General features: G+C 43.5%; 2 protein-coding genes across 4 annotated transcripts in view; one reads left to right on the top strand and one right to left on the bottom strand.

The window, feature by feature from the left end:
• Positions 1 to 7673, top strand: part of TERF1 (telomeric repeat binding factor 1) — a 26874-nt gene extending 19201 nt beyond the window's left edge. The window contains exons 10-11 of one of the 3 annotated variants that reach the window (XM_048077009.2): positions 1910 to 2108; positions 4705 to 7673. In XM_048077009.2, coding sequence (XP_047932966.1) covers positions 1910 to 2062 — 153 coding nt within the window. In that variant the 3' untranslated portion in view covers positions 2063 to 2108; positions 4705 to 7673. Of the gene's footprint in view, positions 1 to 1909 lie in introns of all 3 variants that reach the window. The other 2 variants (XR_007168408.2, XM_048077008.2) reach the window with 2 other exon arrangements.
• On the bottom strand, positions 4465 to 14233 carry SBSPON (somatomedin B and thrombospondin type 1 domain containing). The gene is made up of 5 exons (XM_048077010.2): positions 13447 to 14233; positions 7247 to 7441; positions 6620 to 6710; positions 5616 to 5792; positions 4465 to 4835 (listed from the first exon to the last, which is right to left on the bottom strand). The coding sequence occupies exons 1-5, from the start codon at positions 14216 to 14218 to the stop codon at positions 4718 to 4720; spliced, it is 1353 nt and encodes a 450-aa protein (XP_047932967.2). The 5' UTR covers positions 14219 to 14233; the 3' UTR covers positions 4465 to 4717.
• Positions 14234 to 21043: the final 6810 nt, after the last annotated feature.

Here is a 21043-nt window from a genome sequence, read left to right on the forward strand (position 1 = left end):
AAATAATTCACTCCTTTGCTAATTAAATTGTGCTTACTGGTGAGATAATTAGTTGCAAATGCTTCTTCACTAGTGAGACCTGCAAAGGCCTATGATACGTTAGCTATTTTGCTTCTATATGACTGAACATGACTAAATAATTGCAGTGCTTTTGGTCACTTGCATGTATAAATTTGCTGCTATGAAAAAAAACACTGACTTTTTTGCTATCACAGTCCAATTCCAAAATAAGTAAAGCACAGGCACTGGTGAAATGCAAAAGAGAGCTTCTTGGCTATAGTTTTAGCAGTAACGTTCTCATGACATACACAAATACACATGCACATCATGTATTTGTAGAAGTCCAGCAACTAGAATTAGATTTAGATTTTTAGTGTTGAAGGTGCTGGTACTCAATGCCAGCAAGAGCCCAGTGAAAACTGACCGTTTATATCTGTCATGACTTACTGTGGTCCGTGAGACCATCAGGAGCAGCAGGATTCCTCCAGCGCAAGATGCAGAAATGAACACAGATAAGTTAAATGGAACACCTACAGAGCACGATTGTCTGTACTTCTCAGCTCAAGCTCATTAAAATTTTGAGCTAACATTTTTTCTGTAAGTGGAGTCTTTGCATTTCAGATTTTGGGTAATAAATCTGGACAGAACACGTTATCAAACTCCAATTTGAAATAGAAATTGATCCTTACTTTTTAGGTACATTTTTCCTAAACAGTTGCTCCAAATAGGGATTCTGTTCTTTATTTGTATAGATGTGCAGTCAGTTTGTCTGAGGAGGTGTACTTACAGTGCATCGGTATGATTGCTTGTGTATTAAACAAAGAAGGATTTGAAGACATAAAAGATTATATTCTGGCACAATAAGTTGTTCTAAAATAGTTTCTTTAAAGTCGTGAATTGCTATTCCAGAGTGAAATAATGACTACATATGACTATATTAAAAATGCACTGGTTAAAAATATTGTAAGATATACAGGATCTTTAATTTTTTGTTACCTATGTACGTTTTCCTACAAAGCTGCAATATTAAAAAAAAAAAAGGTGTTTTTTCAATCAAGTATTAGACTCCAGCTTTCTTTTTTTCTGTGTGTACTTATAAAATTGTATTGAGATGCTTGTATTGAGAAACAGCTAAGGAAGAACTAATACACTGGAGAACTTAAACGTAAGGAAGTGCTTGCAGATGTATAACTGCAGGTAATTTTCTCTCCTTTTATGAGAGAAATGGCATCCCTTAGAGAATAAAAATGCTGTGAGTCATGACAGTGAGACTTAAGTAGTAGGCTCCATAAATGAGCAAAAATAAGTATATAGGTATAGATACCCTATTGTCTGAGAGCATGGCTGATCTCACTTGCAAATCTGTGTGTATGATTTTGCTTCTATCAGCATTTTAACTGTTGGGATTTGTTTTTTCTCAGCACACTACAATTCCATTGTTGTTGGTGAATGGTGTCAAGATTCATAGTTCCCAAGTTAATGTGTCACAAAATGGTTCCTCTTTTGTGACACATGCTAGGATCAATCAAAGTCTGTCTTGGCTCAGTTAGCTTATAAAGTAAAATTTTGGAAAGCATGTTTGGGTTGAAGCCAGACTTTGCATGCTGCCTTTCTGGTTTTCGGGTTTTTTTCCTCATGTAACTTGTGAAATTTGAAGCATGAGTTTTAGTTCTAAGTGATGCCTGCTACTGCGTTTTAACACTTGAGTCATAACCTTTCTTGTTCTATTTAGTGTCAAGTTATGGAGCTCAAAAAATGAAAATGAGCCTACTGACAGTTAAAACATCGGTGTTGTGTAGTAACTGGACAGCTATATAAATACTTGCTTTTATATTTGCTACAAGCTTTGTTCTTACATGAATATCTTTCGCTGTTCAAATATCCTATATTTTCTCTGTTCTTGCCCTAGCCATGGACTCTTGAAGAAGACAAGAAATTGAAATCAGGAGTAAGGGAGTTTGGAGTGGGCAATTGGGCTAAAATTCTGGTCCACGGTGACTTCAACAACCGAACTAGCGTCATGTTAAAAGACCGGTGGAGAACACTGTCCAAGATCAAATAATACTCATTTGGGTAACAGGAATCAACTCTTCTTGAGTTTTCCCTACGTAAGGATCTAGTTCAGCTTTTCAGAATAACTTATTTTAGTCTCAAAGTCTCCAGCAATGTTGCTGCCCTAAAACATGAAACAGATGTAATGATGACTTAAATATAAAGCCTGGTCTTCTATCTACATGCGAGAGGTGGATTAATTTCTGAAATGTGAAATGCTTACAGTGATTATGAAAGGTTAATTATGTACATAGGGGTCTTAAGTAACTGGCAACGTATTAGCTTGATAGAGGCTTTTAATAAAGAGTCAAGTGTTCTGTAGTTTTTAAAGGGTTGTATCTGTAATCAGATGGAGCTCTTTATCATTTTAGTTTCTACTATAGTCATTCCAATCTGATTTCACCTCACTTTGAAATTTTGGTCAGACTTGTCATCTCTGTCAGTAAGTCATACCAAAAAATACGTATGTATTGTTATTGCTAATTTTTCTGGTTAAAAATATAGTACCCCATGTAAGTTCATAAATATTAAAGGTACTCTGTATGAATCAGAGGGAAAACACACTGGGGTATTTTTTTTTTTTTTAAGAATTAAGCTTAAGTTCTAGGAGGAAGATTATTTTGAAATCATTTATGTTGGCATAATAGCAGTTACTATCTTGCAGAAGAGAATGGAAAAGATAGGGAAGTAACAGCACGATACTAGCTCTTAACTTCTCTTGACTGTCTTGTGCTACCTACCCTGTCTTGAGAAGTGGCATTTTTCTGGACCAGCAGAAAAGGGGAAGCTCCTTTCCTGGAAAGCCAAAGCGGGACTCTGTTCTGGCACTGATAGCACAGCCCATGAAACAGGTTTCATCTACACTCTCTGCAGTGCTAGCAAGCACAGATACCTTCTGATGGGTAGCTGCCTGCATCAGGGTGTCAGTTGGTTACTGTAATTGTCCTGCTCATAAGAGACTGTAAGAGATGGGTGGTGGTGCTACGCTGCCTCTTTTGCTTCGGATTGTATGGAAAAGAATTCCAGGAACTCAGAAAACACACAAACACACACTTTCCACTGTCATACTAGTGTGAATCTATAACTTACATATCACAGCATTCTTTTAAAACTGGAATCTCTTAAATTCAGGTGTTCTCTGGGATGTTGTCCTTGGAGAAGTTTCTTATTTTTATTTTACAAGAACCTTTCAAGGAAAAGCATCCATCTAAACTGGTCATAATGAAATAAAATTCTCAGAGGTATTCTTCCTGGTTACAAAAGAAGAAATATATTCTTCAGGGCAGAAATGTTCATGAAGTATTCAGATCATCTCTGCACTTTCTGTCTTGGAGGCCTGTTTGCATTAAGATTAAATGGTTAAGAATAATTAGAAAGGTTTGTGTCCTACTCTTGAATGTGGACAGGACCTCAGACAGATCACCTTCCTAATTCTTGCCAACAGATGCTCAGGTTTCTCTTTGCAGCTGTGGCACGCAATTGCCTTTAGGTTCCACAGAGATACTGCGTGCCTTAACAGTAAATTTCTCAACCTTAAGGCATCGTTTCTTTTTAGGACACACGGTGAATTTCAGAAGCTTGATAAAATACAGATTATGCACCTCAGCAAGGAATGCTAGAGCAGCTGTAAGCCAACAATTCAAAACAAAAACAAACATAGCAGGTGTGTGACAAGTGAGACCTGCAGTATGCAGTCTCTTCAATGGCTCTAACAATAATTCAACACAAATAATAGGTATCAAAACAAGGATTTGAGCTATGTGCATAGCATCGTTGCCTATGTTCTAATATTGTAGGTTTCTGTGTTAATCATTGTACATGAGCAAGATTAACTACTAATAAGTGATTTTTTGGCTTTTAGCCAAGGCTTTAGTCATGACTGCTTATTCCTTGATGCAAGATTAATTTTTTTTTTTTTAGTTGCAGCAAGCTAATTACTGTAGCAAAATCCTAGTCAAGGCAGCTTAAATAAATTACCATTCATTAAGGAAATGGGTCTTTTCAAGACTGTTTGTTTCTTTGCAGAAGTCTTGTTTACACTTGTCTGCCATAAAATTCACTTTGTATATTAGTGATATGAAGTTCTTAGCGAGGCTACTTCCTTAATGACACTGACTACTCTCACATTTTTATGAGGGTGGCTGAACATGGAAACTGCAATGTAGACAAAAAATACTTACCCACTTGTAGTATAAACAGCTGTCTAGATGATATTGGGAAGGAACAAAGGATCTAAACTGAAGTCTGGTTTTAGCTCTCAAACTTTCATTTTTATTCACCCTTACAATTTAATGATGATAGTAACCATTCCCAGAGTTGAGAACATTTGGCTGGCTCACTACTGAGTAGGATCAGTGCCCATGAACAGAACTATAGCCTGTAAAGAACGAGAGCCTTAGAAAAAGAAGCTACTATGGTTAGAAACATTAGCTCTTTAATTACAAACAGAAACATAGGAACTTGCTTATAGCATTCTAGTACAAAGATCAGTCTTAGCATTTTGTATTCAGGCAAAGAGATTTGCCCAAAATACTTCTTCCAAAAGTTTGACTCCTTTAAAGTTCATTTAGGCTCCACAAAGTACAGCAGAAAGATGCAGGTTTCCTGGCATTGGTGTTAATTTTCTTATTTTTTGTTGTTGCTGTTTTAAAGGTCTTCTAAACTTTTACGTAAAAATAAAGCTATGCACAAGGGGACATGAACACTGTTCCAGTTGCCGAATCTTCTTCCAGGTTCCTTGGCACCGAGAGTTGCCAACTGCTTCCCAGCGTAAGATTTTACCTCTGAAATGTGATGTGAGAAATTAAAAATTAATGTGTTTACAAACACAAAAAAAATGTATATTTCATGTTAGTAGGTTGTGTTCTATAATGTAATTTGAGAGAAGATTAGATTTGCTTAACAATGTAATACTTTAATTAGCTCGTCTTAGTCTTAAAATGCTTTTGTTTATTATACTTGCAGGCATTCTAGAGCAAGCGCTATGTTCCTACATAGAGTATACCGGATAATGGGTTGAGGAAACGGTCGCATAGGTATTACATAGCATGCATCTTAATAAGTGTATAGATATATGGAGATATGTATTAAATACATAGACTAAGTAAAAATGTTACAAATATTAAATGTCTTCTTTCAATACTAGCGTTCTAGAAACAAGATGTATAGTTCAAACCTGAAATCAGATTTGTATTATGGCAGAAAGCAGACTTTTTAAGTACCAGTGTCCATAGCTGTAAAAAGACTTCTTGCACTACAGAAGTTTCATTGTCCCTTTACAATAGTAAATAAAGCATTCACACTGAACTTTATATTGCAGTTATTTACCAATTTTATCTGGATGTAGTACTAGTGGTTAAAACATTAGTATTTAAAAATTTTGTGAAGTTTTACACAGCAATTTTTGTGAAAACTGGAATCTTCTGTGCTCTGCAAGTGATATGAGCTGTTTCAATTTTTTAGGTATAACAAACACAGCTTTTAATGAGATCTTAAGATATCTCAAGTTCTGTACTGGGTTTTGGTACAGAAGAGACAGGAAAAAAATAAAAGGTTCTCTTTACCCATCTGCATTATGGCCATCTCCAGAACAACGATGAGTGTCAGTGTTCATAGCTGGAGGCTGGCAAGCTACGCATACAGTATGACCTTCTCGCAGGTACTGCATCCATCGAGCATACGGCCGATTCTCCAAAGCACAGTAGTGTGAAAGTGATTCAGTTTTAAATTCCACGCAGTAACTGCTCAGAAAGAAAGGGATTAAATTAGCTGTGATAGCTAAAGCACAAGCTAGATAGAAACTTTAAATGTACTTATGTATCATACAGGTGGTAGTTGTGAAGTGCAGGTTAGACATCCTCATTGCTAAAAAAGTCTGTTTCTGACCCTAACCTAAGTAATGGAATCTTTAAAACATTAAGTAAATTGTTTCTCACATTCCATGCCACAGTCCAGTGCTTTATGTATTATCTCACTTTCTGGTTGTGTTCTGTATTCTTAAATTATGTTGAAAAACAGATTTCAATAACCCGTGTTTTTTTCTCCTATGAATGCTAAAAGAGAAAATGGGAGAGAAGTTTTAAGAATACCTATAAGCTTTATTGTTCTGGGGAGAGCAGCATGGGGCAAAGCATTATGAGCATTACAGAACCAGTGATAACCATCTCTACTGGTAACCAAAAGAGATTTTTATTGCTTTTCATGTCAATGTTAAAAACAAGCTATTGAGATCGATTGCATCCAGTCTGTTTTGTTTGTTCAGAGATTTAAGTCTTAATTTCTCAGGCTTACACGTATGGATATAGTGAGTTTGGATTTAGCCTTATTTACCATTTCCTTTCAAAAGCATCCATCCTCAAATTTGCCATGACCCCAATACCTAATTCAGGACAATTAACGAGTAACAAAAAACATCCAGGAAATGCAAATGAACTGCAGGAGAGAAAAACAGTACAAGCTGTAGCTTGTTGAATTATGGCAAATTTAATTATATTTTTCTTTGTAGCCAGCTATTTTTCTTTGTCTATGGAACAAGATGACCCACATGCATATATGATAAATAGATTACCCAGCTTCTTCTTTGTCTGAGGACCAGGCAGAAGATGCTGCTCGTCGTTTTCTTTCTTTACCATATTCAGAGGTAGTTATGAAAGCAGGGACTGAGGAAGAAAACAGTAAGGCAGCAAGACACAGCTGAGTCATATTTCAACTACTGTAACAGTGAGTAAATGAATCAGAGCTTGTGGATGGTGATGCTGTCTGGCTTTATTGAAAAAGTGATAAAGTGTTGGCAACATCAGGCTTCGACCTCCTTCCCTACTGCTAAATTCTCTCCATATTAAGAAGAAATATATCTAGTAATGACTACCATCTAGTCCATGAGGAAACAGGATGGGCTGGAATGCTACAATGACTGTTTCCTGTTTTGTACCAAATTTATGTTCTAACTTTGCACATAGATAAATTCATACTTACTGCGGGGCTTAAGAAACTGAAGGAATGATTGCAGCTTAGTTGTTTACTTAACAGAAATGAATCAAGAATGAGCAGCAAATGACAGTAGAAAATACGGTTTTCAATTTTATTTTTAACCAAATAGCTGCAGATTGTTGTTTTTTTTCTGTACATTTACTTCAGTGAAAACCACGAAGGCTCTGAGGGGGACAGGTGTCCAGATAAAGCAAAGGGAGAATACCGTGTTCGTGTCCGCAGTCCTGTCCCTGGTGAGTCAGGTATTCCAGGCAGCCAGCCTTCTCCTCCAGAGCAGGACAAGGTTCCCCACCGTTTTTAGGTTCCTGTTGTATGTAGCGCCTACGTAGGCGTAGGTTGGGTTTGCACTGCTCTGCACAGCCACTCCAGTGACTCCACTCCCCAACAACGCATGGAAGAGCTGAAAAGCAGTATTGAAACATTACGAGTAAAAAGACTTCTGTTTTATCCTAAGTGCTCTCAAAAGCTTAAGTAATAAGACCGTGCCTGTTTTTTTTTTCCTTTTTACTTGCAATTTTGATTTTGTTTAGTCTCAAAGCAATGTGGGGCTGTTTGTAGGGTTGCATTTGTGTGTTTGTATAAATACAGTTGTAGATACTTAAATGTACTAAATAAAGCGTTTAAAAGTGTCATCTCAAGGCCTTTTTTGCTCATTCCCAAATACAGAATAGTCCAGTGGATATTTGAATTTTAGTTCTCGTGGATCGCAAACTTTCTCTGAACTTGACCCGAATGTGTTCCAAAACATTATGGGGAAACTGCCATTATTTTGAAAGTGAACTTTGAATCTTAAGAAACTGCAGTTCCCTTGTGCAGAGCATCAAGAGCACAGGTGCCGTACGCTTGTATCCTTGGTCCCTCCTAAATCTGCTTAATGATCAGAGGTATGGACAACTTCTTTCTTTATATGTCAAACTGGCATATATTAGGTGAGCTCACTGAAGCTTTCAAGACGAAAAAGAAAGAAAAATGCTTTCTTTTGTATTCAGTGGTATTTCCCCTGCAACTGTTGAAACCTTTAGCCCACTTACAGATTTTGGCACCTTTTTTGATTAATGAACATTCAAGTTCTTAAGAAAAAGAAATAATAATCATCACACCATGTAGAGAATGAGCCCTTTTTTCATGTTTGTCACTTTTCATTGCCTTTCCAGGAGAGGTATAAATGTCAGACTAAGCATCTGCTAGCTTTGATACTGTCTTGACTCTCAAAAATGCTCAGATCTACCCTGTTACCCACTAGCCAATTCCTTCCTTATTTTATTCTCTGTAGTGCATCTACTAATAATGGCATGCTCTCTGTAGCTCTAATTTACATTAAGCATGATAAGTATTTCTCCAGTCTAGACTTATCCCTTCCCTTGAATTTTCCATTTATATTCTGACAAAATGGGAGCTCTGTCTTAGCCTAGCCAATGCAAGCATGGACAGCATGTCAGCTATCTTCCAGGCAGATACAAATCTTCTCTTGAAGAAAAGGTTTTGCAGCCTGATTCCCAGAAAAGAGGTGATGGACACATTATTCCTGAGTAAGAAGCTATGTAACACTCAAGTCTTCGCTTTATTTGTCCACTGACCTCACAGTACAGAACACCAAGCCCCAGGTTTTGAAAGCTCTGTGGCCTAACAATTTCATTTGTAGTAGGCAAAAAGAAGCTCTTCAAAACCTGGGTGAGGACAATCTCTGGGTGCTTACTAAAGGCACAAATACAATCCCTCCAAGAAGGAACTTCAAGTCTGTGCAGCCTGGGCAGGCAGAGCAGTGAAAGGACAGGTAAGAAAAATGGCTTGCGCAGGGGCATCCATCAAGAATCCTCCGAGGCCAAGCAGCTGTTTCTCTACATGACGAGTTCTTAACCTGCGGCCTCCCGGGACATTCAATCTGAGCAGCAGCCCATTCCCAGTAGCCACTTTTGCTGGAGGCCACCTGGTGTGGGGGTCCAGGCTGAGCAGCTGCGTTCCTCTGGGCCGTGTCTCTACCTGTCCAGGGCCTGCAGACTACGGTACTTGGTGAGCAGGTAAGGTTGTGTCTCCTGCTTACCTCAACCATGGAGTAAAACAAGCCCTCTAAACATAACAGCACTGCGTACTAGTCCATGCCACTTTCCCTAGTATTAGCTGCCTTTTTGGTAGGTTTCTTTTCAATAAAATTCTAATTATTGGCAATGTAAATTAAATACTGTCACAGATGGTCTTAAAAAAAAAAAAAAACTAAATGTGCCTGTGCTAATACTACAGTTTCTTATTGATGTGGGAATTCCCTAGTTCTTCAAATATTTGTTTTCATTGCACATTGCAAATAGGCTTAAAATTATTCTCTGTGCAGCATGAATCGTATTTTACTGTGCTCTCCCACTCCTTTAAAGGCAGGCTTTCAACATGGTACTTAGGGAATGGTACGAAATATCTGTTATAATCAATGGCTGGGGTATCCAATTGTTTCTGAATTGTTTTGAATCGTACCTCTCATTATCTAGTTAAATGAAGCTTTTGCATTTCCCATGCACGCTGTTTCCCATCAGCTTGCAATTGGAACATATCACATGTTTTGGATTGTATTTTTTTTCTATATTTCCTGATTACAATTTAAATCCTCAGGAAGCTTTACAGCTTAACCGCTAGTTACGTTCTTTTATCAGTGTGGCAGGAAACTGATGGGACCAAGCTAGTCATTCAGAAAAATACTGCATGCCCTCTGGGACTCTGCCAGTACGAGAAGTGGGGAAGAAGGAATAAAATCTGATAACCTCGTTGGTGTTCGTGACTGTTTTCATAAGACACAGTAAGTCCCGGGTTTGCCCTGTCACTAAATCTCTAATTTCCTAGAACTCTACAGACAACATAAAGCAGATGAAACCCCTGCAGAGGCTACCTGGCAGATGTCCATACCACACTATTGCTACTTCCCTCTCACTTTGCACCTGTTCTGACCAAACTGCCCACTTTCTGGGTGGCTCAACAGCAACAGGCATACAAGCAGTCAAGGACACTTTGAACTAAAAGAAAAAAAAAAAAAAAAAGTGATAGTAAAAATGCCTTAGACCTCCCCATGGGATACCCAGGACAAGTGCTATATATATTACAGACATAAACTTTTGCCACCTGGCCATAGGGCTAGAAAACAGTCCATGGCCGCACTTTATTTAATTTTACAAGCATTAATGTCAATGTCTCACCACACAGCTTAATTCCACCCAGAGGACTGTCATCTAGCTGGCTTCCTTATCTGTTGACTCTGTTCCACGCTGGCTGTATGAATGCTCTGCAGAAGCAAGAACTTCCATGTAATTTTAATCCCATGGTAGCAGCTTGATACGTTGGTAACATCAGGTCTACATCACATTTTCTACACAGGAAACTCCCAAAGGGATTGAGCAGCTGCATAACAGATATAGGGATGACTTCACATTTTACTGGAAATGAACCAAGCTGACAGTGAACTACTGGTCATCTGCAGCAAAATATGGCAATTTTATGATCATAAAGATTGAGAAGAAGACGTATGAATTGCCTTAGTCATGTGGAATAATAAGAATATTGGGTTGCTAGAATGGAATTCAGCCAGAGGGACGGCGATGTCGCTCATGAACTCAGTACCCAGCAATTATTAAGGGACAGTACATCGTTTTGTGCCTCGTTGGAAAGATGTCAAATTCTCCAGCATGACAGAGAATGACTCCCAGAGCTGACGTAAAAGTAATGGTGCCGTCTCAAACACACACACGCAAAAAGTGTCAGGGCCCCCTACCCTCATCTCTATGGTCTCTGTCTAGGTTTCCATCGGTCCGACTTAAATCCGTCCACTAAAATAACGAGCATTGATTTGGAAGAGAAGAATACATGTCAAAAGAAGCTGAAGGATGGGATTTGTGCTCAGGGACCTACCAAAATGTAGAAGCTTATGAGACACTTGCAATTTCAAAAGTACACAGAAAAATTGCATTGCTTCCCTACGAAATACACCTCGAGTGGTCAGGACTTTTTTTATTTTATTTAAAGCACTGCGAATCATAGATTTTTTTCTGAGTCACACCGTATTTATTTTTTTCCCATCTCCGGAACAAAAAGGATTACAGTATCTTCACTGAATCACTGCACAACATATGCTGTAATGTGTAAAGGTCTGCGGATTTTCTCGGAATAACCATTTCCACTCAAATGACGAGGTCATTCTTTCACCAGGCTTTCTCATTGTACAGTACTTTCTGTTTAAAATGCTCTCAATGCACAAAAATACCCATTCTTTATTGCTAGAGCTATAAGGAAGTTATTTTTAAAGAACTGTAAGGAAATTTACTTAAAAACCCTTGGACACAGGTTCAGCAGCCCACAGACTTCTGCCGAGCCATCTATTTATAAAGTACCAGGCATCCCATGACTTTTAGGAATGACAGAATTTAACCATAGTGTTGGCAGGTTTAGAATACCTAAATACTCACGTAGGTTTCTATTATTTTGGTGCATTGTTTTTGTATGATTCCGAGAACACTTCTTGATCATATATGTATTTGAAGATGTAGACACTTTCCCCAAATACTTTGTTCTGTACAAGTATTTGCAAAAGGATGTCATGTCATTTCTGCTTGTGCTGAAATCGTGAGTGGGGAACAGGATGACAAAAAAAGCTGTAGCACAAGAGCAATCAGTTGCCTTTCTACACATTCCTGTTTTATTTATTTTTTAACCTCTGCATTTGAAACAGCAAACTATGCCATGAACACCCTTGGTTTCATTCCACACACGGACGTAACACTTAGGAACACATCATGGTGAAACTTCAGAACCCAAAAGGAACAAAAACTACTTTAAAACTGGACACCATCTTTGTCTACGTTGATGAAGAATCCCACTGCACTTTAGAATTTTTGGTTATATGAGGGAGAACTTACTGGCTGTTTGCAATAAAAAGTACCTGATCATGTGCCTTCCTGTGGTCAGTTTTGTGGTTTAGAGATGTATGAGTTAGAGGACCACCTGTCTGGGCTGCCAAAATCCTGTCCTGCTGTGCCACCCCCACACAAAACGTCCTGCTGTCCTTGCTTGCACTAACGCAGGTGCTCACGGGGCTGGGCAGGGAGGGGTTCAAACCAGCCAGACATGGACAAAGCAGAAAACAGCAACAGCTTCCTGCTGGTTTAGCTCCCCAGAGGGGCCAGCCAGCGATTCCAGCTCCGGTGTCAAGAGGGACAGACAGCCAGCCTCTCTCACCATGACTGCAGCTCCCTGCCTGGACCCGGAGCACCTGTCACCCCCACAGGGCACAGCAGAAGGACAGTGCAAACACATCGCACATTTCAAGGCCACCACCATTGAGCCCAAGACAACAAATACGGCTTCAGTAACAACAAAGCACCTGTTTGAAGTCATGGAAAGAAAACTGTCTGAACTAGCACTTTTCACCCACAAGTTTGAGCTTCTTTTCGAAGAGCATGGAATTTTTAATCAGATTACAGCTCCATCTTAATGCTAGCACTGCGCATCTTTATTAGCTTTCTCCTGTCACATTTGAATTTCAATTAATATCACTTGGTTTACTGAAAAGACACAGTATGCTATGACTAGGACGAGAAAGCACCTTGTCAGTTCTCCCCCTATTGATTTTCCTGACCAAGAGATCAGTAAGTAAAAAACTGCCAGTTTTACAAGATGCCACCAGGCACCTTCTCTCTGACGTGGTGCTCTCCTTCCCCTCCTGTTATTCTGGCACACAGATGGCACAGGGGTCGGCGAGGGGACCGTGCTCCCTCTGGGCACCCAGGCTCAGAGCTCTGCCCTGCTGCGTCTTGCAGGGGGACACAGAACTTGGGTCCCACCGCTCCACAGCTCTGCCAGCACGGCGCCGAGGCCGCTAAGACACCCTAATTAGCAGGACTGCGCAGCCCAGGCTGATGACTTTTGGGATGCGGGCTGGCGTGCGCCCAGCCAGCAGGGAAGAGCTGCTGGGCTGCCCGACTCCTCACCCTACACCGGTAAAGCACAGGGAGGGTGGACAAACCGTGTAGGGCTGAGACATCATGGGGTGAGGGGTGTAAACCATACAGGGCTGCTCGGTGCGGGGCTGGAAGCCGACCACCTTGCTACTCACTGTAATAGATGTATATTTGGGATGAGCATGAGCAAAAAGTAAGGAGCGCTGAGTTTTAGAGGGAAAACAACTTCCAACCTGCAAACCCCAGGCACAGCGGACCCCGAAAGCTGTCAGACCCCGCCACAAGCCCCTCTCCTCGCCCCTCTGCCTGCTGCTGGTGCCAGCCCTTAGGTGCACGCCTCATGACGAGACCCCTGACAGCCCAGCCCGCCGCCACACGCCGCCGGCAGCCCTCCAGCCCTCGCAGCCTGCTCCCCGCGGCCACCCCGCAGCCACCTCGGTCCTGCCCCGAGCCTGCTCCTGGGGACGGCACCTACCGGGGCACGCCTGGCCGTGGTCGTGGCAGCAGTCCCCGGCGCGCCGGCAGCCTCCGTCGCAGTAGCAGCTGCCGTAGCCGCCGTCCTCCCTCCAACCGCTGCTGACACAGGCGGCGTCCCGGCCCTCGCAGCACCGCTCCGAGCAGCCCCCCCCGGCCCCGGTCCCGGCCCCGGCCCAGAGCAGGCCCAGCCACAGCGCCCCGCTCAGCGCCGCGCCCCCCATCGCCGCGCCGCCCCGACGGCCGCCACCGGCACCCCCGCGCCGGCTCCCGGCTCCCGGCGGCGCGGGGCGGGTTCGGCGGGCAGGCAGCGGGGGCGGGGGGCGGTGGTACGGCCCTGCCCGGCCCGGCCCGGCCCTGCCCTGCCCTGCCTTGCCCTGCCTGGAGCTTCCCCACCCGGCCCGGCCCTGCCCGGCCCTCCTCTCCTGGCCCTCCGCCCCCGCTGCCTGCCCCGACGGGGAAGGCGCGCAGAGGACCGGGGGTGTCCTCACAGGTGCCACACACGGAGGTGGCCCCCACGGAGATGTCCCCACGCGGGAGCTGCGCGGTGGTGATCCACGCACCGGTGTCCCGTGCTGAGGTAGCCCAGACAGTGGTGCCCTGCACAGCACTAACCCCACACAGTCAGAGAATCGCAGAATGGTTTGGGTTGGAAGGGACCTGAACGACCACCCGGTTCCAGCCCCCTGCCATGGGCAGGGACACCTCCCACCAGACCAGGTTGCCCAAAGCCCCACCCAGCCTGGCCTTGAACACCTCCAGGGATGGGGCATCCACAGCTTCTCTGGGCAACCTGTGCCAGTGCCTCACTACCCTCACAGTAAAGAATTTCTTCCTAATACTTAACCTAAATCTACCCTCTTTTAGTTTAAAGCCATTCCCCCTTTGTCCTATTACTACACCCCCTGACACAGAGTCCCTCCCCAGCTTTCATGTAGGCCCCCTTTAGGTACTGGAAGGCTGCTGTAAGGTCTCCCTGGAGCCTTCTCCAGGCTGAACAACCCCAACTCCGTCAGCCTGTCTTCATAAGAGAGGTGCTCCAGCCCTCTGATCATCCCCATGTCCCTCCTCTGGACTCGCTCTAACAGTTCCATGGCCTTCTTGTGCTGGGAGCCCCAGGGCTGAACACAGTGCTCCAGGTGGAGTTTCACAAGAGCAGAGCAGAGAGAGGGGGAGAGTCACCTCATTTGATCTGCTGGTCATGTTTCTTTTCATAGAATCACAGAATCATAGAACCATTAAAGTTGGAAAAGACCTTCAAGATGATCTGGTCCAACCATCTCCCTACCACTAACATGACCCACTAAACCATGTCCCTAAGCATCATGTCCAACCTTTCCTTAAATTCCCCTCCAGGGACAGTGACTCCACCACCTCCCTGGGCAACTCGTTCCAGTGCCTGACTACTCTTCCTGAGAAGAAATGTCTCCTAATTTCCAACCTAAACCTACCCTGGCATAACTTGAGGCCATTCCCTCTAGTCCTATCAGTGGTTATCTGAGAGAAGAAGCCGACTTCCAGCTCCCCACAGCTTCCTTTCAGGTATTTGTAGAGAGCAATGAGGTCTCCCCTGAGCCTCCTCTTCCCCAGACTAAACACCCCCAGTTCCCTCAGCCACTCCTCACAGGACTTGTGTTCCAGGCCCTTCACCAGCTTCGTAGCCCTTCTCTGGGCTCGATGTCCTTCGTGTAGTGAGGGGCCCAAAACTGAACACAGTACTCGAGGTGCTGCCTCACCAAAGCTGGAATAGGGGAACAATCACTTTCCTGGTCCTGCTGGCTACACTATTCCTGATAGGTGGTCCTGATGCCGTTGGCCTTCTTGGCCACCTGGGCACACTGCCAGCTCATGTTCAGGCGAGCATTGACCGACACCCCCAGATCCTTTTCCTCTGCACAGCTTTCCAGCCACTCTCCCCCAAGCCTGTACTGCTACATGGGATTGTTGTGACCAAAGTGCAGGACCCAGCACTTGGCCGTGTTGAACCTCATCCCATTGGCCTCTGCCCATCGACCCATCCTGTCCAGGTCCCTCTGCAGGGCCTTCCCCCAAAACTTGGTGTCGTCTGCAAACCTACTGAGGGTGCACTCAATTCCCTCATCCAAATCATCAATAAAGATATTAAAGAGGATGGGCCCCAACACCAACCCCTGGGGAACACCACTGGTGACTGGTCACCAGCTGGATTTCACTCCATTCACCACCACTCTCAGGGCCCGGCCGTCCAGACAGTTTCTAACCGAGCAAAGTGTGTACCTGTCCAAGCCATGGGCTGCCAGCTTCTCCAGGAGAATACTGTGGGAGACTGTGTCAAAGGCCTTGCTGAAGTCTGGTAGACTATGTCAACAGCCTTTCCCTCATCCACCAGGCGGGTTACCTGATCATAGAAGGAGATGAAGTTGGTCCGTCAGGATTTGCCTTTCGTGAACCCATGCTGACTGGGCCTGATCTCCTGGTTGTCTTGTACATATTGTGTAACTACACTCAAGATGATCTGTTCCATAAATTTTAATGAAGCCCCAGATACAGTTGACTTTCTGGGTTGCAAGCACACGTTGATAGCTCATGTCGATCTTTTCATCCACCAGTACCCCCAAGTCCTTCTCCACAGAGTCACTATCATTCAGCCTCTATTCATGTTTGAGATTGCCCTGGCCCAGATGCAGGACATTGCACTTGCCCTTGTTGTACTGCATGTTGATTGCATGGACCCACCTCAAGCTTGTCAAGGTCCCCCTGCCTTCCCTCCAGCATGTCAAGATCACGGAACGGCTGAGGCTGGAATGGACCTCTGGAGGTCATTTGTTCCAACCCCCCTGCTCGAGCAGGGTGACCTAGAGCAAGTTGCCCAACAAAATTATGTCATCTCTGCCAAGTGATGTCCCTCACACCAATGTCCTGCATGGTGATGACACACACAACAATGTCCTACACAGTGATGACCTTGACAGGACTGATAGGTACTGCAATGTCCCACACAGATATGTCTCGTGCAACAATGTCCTACACAGCTGTCTCATTCACAGCCATATCCACACTGCAGTGACACACACAACGGGGACCCCCCACAGTGACGTCCCTCATAGCAATGTCCCACGTGGTGCTGACTCCCACTGCAATGTCCCATACCAAGATGCCTCTCAGAGCAACATCCCACATAGCGATGTCCCACACAGTGATGTCCCATAAAGCTGTGTCCTGTGCATCAGTGTCCCACACAGTGGTGTGCCACAGAACCATGTCCAGTGCAACAGTTGCACAGCTATGTCTCATACAGTGATGTCCTGTCCTCTGGACATGCTTTATTGGTACAGGTGCTTACTCATGTCAGGGGACATCCCACACAGCCAGGAGAACAAGGAGCATTTGGTTCTGTTATTTCTTCCTTCTTTTCCTTCTCCTTCTCCTTCTCCTTCTCCTTCTCCTTCTCCTTCTCCTTCTCCTTCTCCTTCTCCTTCTCCTTCTCCTTCTCCTTCTCCTTCTCCTTCTCCTTCTCCTTCTCCTTCTCCTTCTCCTTCTCCTTCTCCTTCTCCTTCTCCTTCTCCTTCTCCTTCTCCTTCTCCTTCTCCTTCTCCTTCTCTTCTTCTTCTTCTGAGCCAGCAGTGTGCCCTGGCACACAGGAGGGCCAACCGTATCCTGGGGTGCATCGAGTACGGCATTGCTAGTCGGCCGAGGGAAGTGATTGTCCCGCTCTACTCTGCGCTGGTGTGGCCTCACCTTGAGTACTGTGTGCAGTTCTGGGCACCAGACAGTACAAAAAGGACGTTAAACTGTTGGAGAGTGTCCAGAGGAGGGCAACGAAGATGGTGAAGGGCCTAGAGGGGAAGATATATGAGGAGCGGCTGAGGTCACTGGGCCTGTTCAGCCTGGAGAGGAGGAGGCTGAGGGGGGAATCTCATCGCAGTCTACAACTTCTTCGCAAGAGGGAGTGGAGAGGCAGATGACCTATTCTCTGTTATCACCAGTGACAGGACCTATGGGAACGGTGTGAAGCTGAGGCAGGGGAAGTCTAGGCTGGACATCAGGAAGAGGTTCTTCACCAAGAGGGTGGTCGCACACTGGAACAGGCTCCCCAGTGAAGTAGTCACTGCACCAAGCCTGTCTGAATTAAGAAGAGATCGGACTGTGCACTTAGTCACATGGTCTAAACTTTTGGGTAGACCTGTGCGGTGCCAGGAGTTGGACTTGATGATCCTTATGGGTCCCTTCCAACTCGGGATATTCTGTGAGTCTATGATTCTATGATTCTATGATTCTATGATTCTTCTTCTTCTTCTCCTTCTTCTCCTTCTCTTGTTTCTTCTCTTTCTTCTTCTCTTTCTTCTTTCTTTTTTTTAAGCTCTGTTTCTAGAACAAACAAAACAAGCTGTACTGGCAGGTGCACAAGACTGCGGGGTGGGTCCCAAACAATCTCTTAAAACATGAAGATTTTTATTCTGGCTTTCAGTTATATCCAGCCCTAAGAGCTTTTCAGGATTAACAGGACCTGATAGTTTTAGTTAAAAATCAAATCCGAAAAGCAAGTGGTGAGGTGACTGCAAAATTATGTTAGCTTTGCACACTTCCATTTGCAGATACTCAGCTACTAAAGCTAAAGACATCTGGTCTGCCAAAGCTGCATAAAGACAGGAGGTAACAGTCTATTGTATTATCTGCTACATGTGGTGGGTACTTGGACACCCTGAGACAGCTCGGGACAGCCAGAATTTACTTTCTTCTACCCATCACAACAGTGATGTTAAAATGTTATTTAAAGCCAAGAGGACTGGGTCTGTGCTGTTATCCAGTGTGCCACTAATGAAGTCACTGGAATCTTGCCAGCCCAAAGTTGACCCAACGAACAGAGTAAGTCAAGGGGAGTTCCTGCGGTGGGTGAGAGGAGAACAAGACTTGCAGCCTGCCTTCATAAAAGGCAGTGTGTGATCAGGAAGGCCTCTATTTTTTTCCCTTCTATTACTGGATTCCTGTGGTTCACCTAAAAGGCAGAATATTAACAAATTGATGTGGAAACTGACTTTATGAGCAGATAAATTGTGTGCAGATGACTTATGCTAAAGGGATGATTCATTAAAATTTGGATGAGATTGGAACAAAATAAAGAACAACTTTCTCTTAGTGGATATGTTTACAGAAGAAAAAAAAAAAACACTAAGAAACTACATCTGCAATGGCCTAGCTGAACAAGACAGAATATAAGTGAAAAGTGTTAAAATTTCTACTAGGTGCAATAAAGCAATTTTTTTCAAAGTAACCGGAAAGAAGAATCTTAATTAAAGGAGAGAACAAGCTCACTCCTTGTTCCAGCAAATACCTTGCTTTTTCCCTTTTCCAGTTTAGTTCCTCACTATTAGGAGTAGTGCTGGCTCATTTGTGAGTATGAGGGACAAAGAAACTCAGCAATACTTTCTTGGGCATTGAAGGAGCACTGAAACCCTTACAGGCAATTTGGGCAAAACTGGCAGAGATTTCTTTCCAGTTTGACATGAGATGGTCCACAAAAAGTAGGTGTTGCCCATGCTCTGCTATTTACCTGTTTGCCTTGGAGATATCTTTAATTATGAGGAAAAGCAGTTTCTGGCAAGGCTGGTGTGAAAAGGGATGTAAGCTAAGTGATGCATGAAATTGCTCTGTCCTCCTCATAAACCACGAAGGAGCATTGTAAGAAGTGGAGGCAGTCAGTCATCTGTTCCACACATGCCCTTGGTGCCAAAATAATTCTTTTTAATCCCAGAGGTGAGGAGGAATCTCAGGACTGTACTGTAATTCTCTCAAAACTAGGTGTTGCTGCTCACTATGAGATTTTTAAAACCACAGTCTAGCTCCCGTTGCCAGCCATTTTTGTAGTTTTCTATGACTTCTGTCCTATTTTAGCATTTGCTGCTCAAAAGCAAAGTTCCCAAACTACAGCATAACAGCAGCATTTTATGGTTAAGAAAGGAAAAGAAAGCAAGGCTGTGAAATATGTTTTTCAGCTAATTTCTCCAACATGTAGATGGTTCCAGTGAGTCTCTTTCCATTGTTTTTTTTAATTTCCAACCAAAGTGTCCTCATTGCCTTAAATGGAGTTTGCCTTGGTTTTCATACCACAAAGACAAAACTGAGCCAAATGTGTTCCAACAGTAAATTAGAAAGACAACTAGTCTCTATTATTTACCATGCTTACCAGCTGTCTTATTTACCATGGTTATTTATGCTCTCTGTAAAGAACATAAAGCAGAGCCAAACTCCCTCACTCTCTGTCCATTCCCTTGGAGCACCTCTACCCATGACATCCGGCAGAAGACTGAAAACACCTGCAACCGGGAGAAGTTTGAGTCTGGGAACAAAATATATGTTTGATAGTAAAATACCTTTCTTTTATTTTTCAAGTTTAACTTACAGCCGCAGTGCCTTTGAAGGCCTGATATAAGGACTATTCAGCTCAACTTCAAAGTCCTTTTCAGATATATTATCTGTCAGTCCGTAGCATTCCACATGCCCACACCTCTTCAGCAGCAAACTCTCCGGAAGGTCCTAACTTGCACAAATGGAGTTCATTTTTGTTTGCTGCTGGGAGGTTAATCTGATGGCAACAAAATGAGAAGACTTCAAAGATCCTGCAGGGCATTTCTTTTCCTTTTAGACTTGTGTTTGCGCACAGCTCTTTATTTATTTTACAGAAATGCCCTTCCAAAAGCAACTTGCTTAAATTTTAAATTGAAACGACGCAGTAAATGATGTGACTACAGAGGCTGCGGGCTGTCTCCATTCTGCTACAGGCTTGTGCTTCCTAGGAATACCACAGACAGCCACAACCTGTGTTGGTCTTCAGAAGCTTTTGTTCCCATTGTTCTCAAAAAGCAGACTTTCTCCTGATAAGGATTAATCCCCACGAAGGTGAGTAATCAAACCATGGTGTTTGCTAGTGTGGCTTAAAGCAATAGCAACACTTCATATGTGAGAAAAATGAGGAGCAATTTGTCTTCACTAACAATCAGTCACTGTAAGAACACTGTAGATGATGCATAAAAGAGGGCTTTTCATAGTTTTATAGGCCATACTGTTACACACTGAATTGCTCATAAGAGAGCATGCTAAGTACCTGGCTGTATCAGAGAAAAGTAATTTGCTGTAAAAACAGCCTTTACCTTGCATCCACTTTGTCCTGGAAGCCCTGACAGATGGAGCCCTGCCACGGGAGCTACATTTGCTCGCTACATCTCAATTACAACCATTGATTTTGGTCGGGGTTGGTAACAATGCATGAAATTGCTTGAATTCTAGAGGATAGTGGGAACAGAGCAGAGCTATCTGTCAGGATATTTTTAGCTGATTTCTAAAGGCCTTCCACCCTCCTTGCAAGTTACTGAAGAAATGTCTAAATATTGGGATGAACACAGAGCTGCTGTTGAGCAGAAAATGTCAGGCAACTCTGTATGCCCAGCCTAAGTAGATCAGGGCTGAAAAACATTCCTTTTCTGGCTTTTATTGGAGTTTGTTTTTTACAGGTTCGGGGAGCGGAACTGAACTGAAGTACCTGAGCCAGCACGAGGAAGGCGAGGTAGCCCAGGGCAGTGAGGCAGCAGGAAGAAGGACTGCCTCCACCAGCAGCAGTTAAC

This window comes from Anser cygnoides, chromosome 2, assembly GCF_040182565.1.
Source record: "Anser cygnoides isolate HZ-2024a breed goose chromosome 2, Taihu_goose_T2T_genome, whole genome shotgun sequence".
Classification (NCBI taxonomy): Eukaryota; Metazoa; Chordata; class Aves; order Anseriformes; family Anatidae; genus Anser; species Anser cygnoides.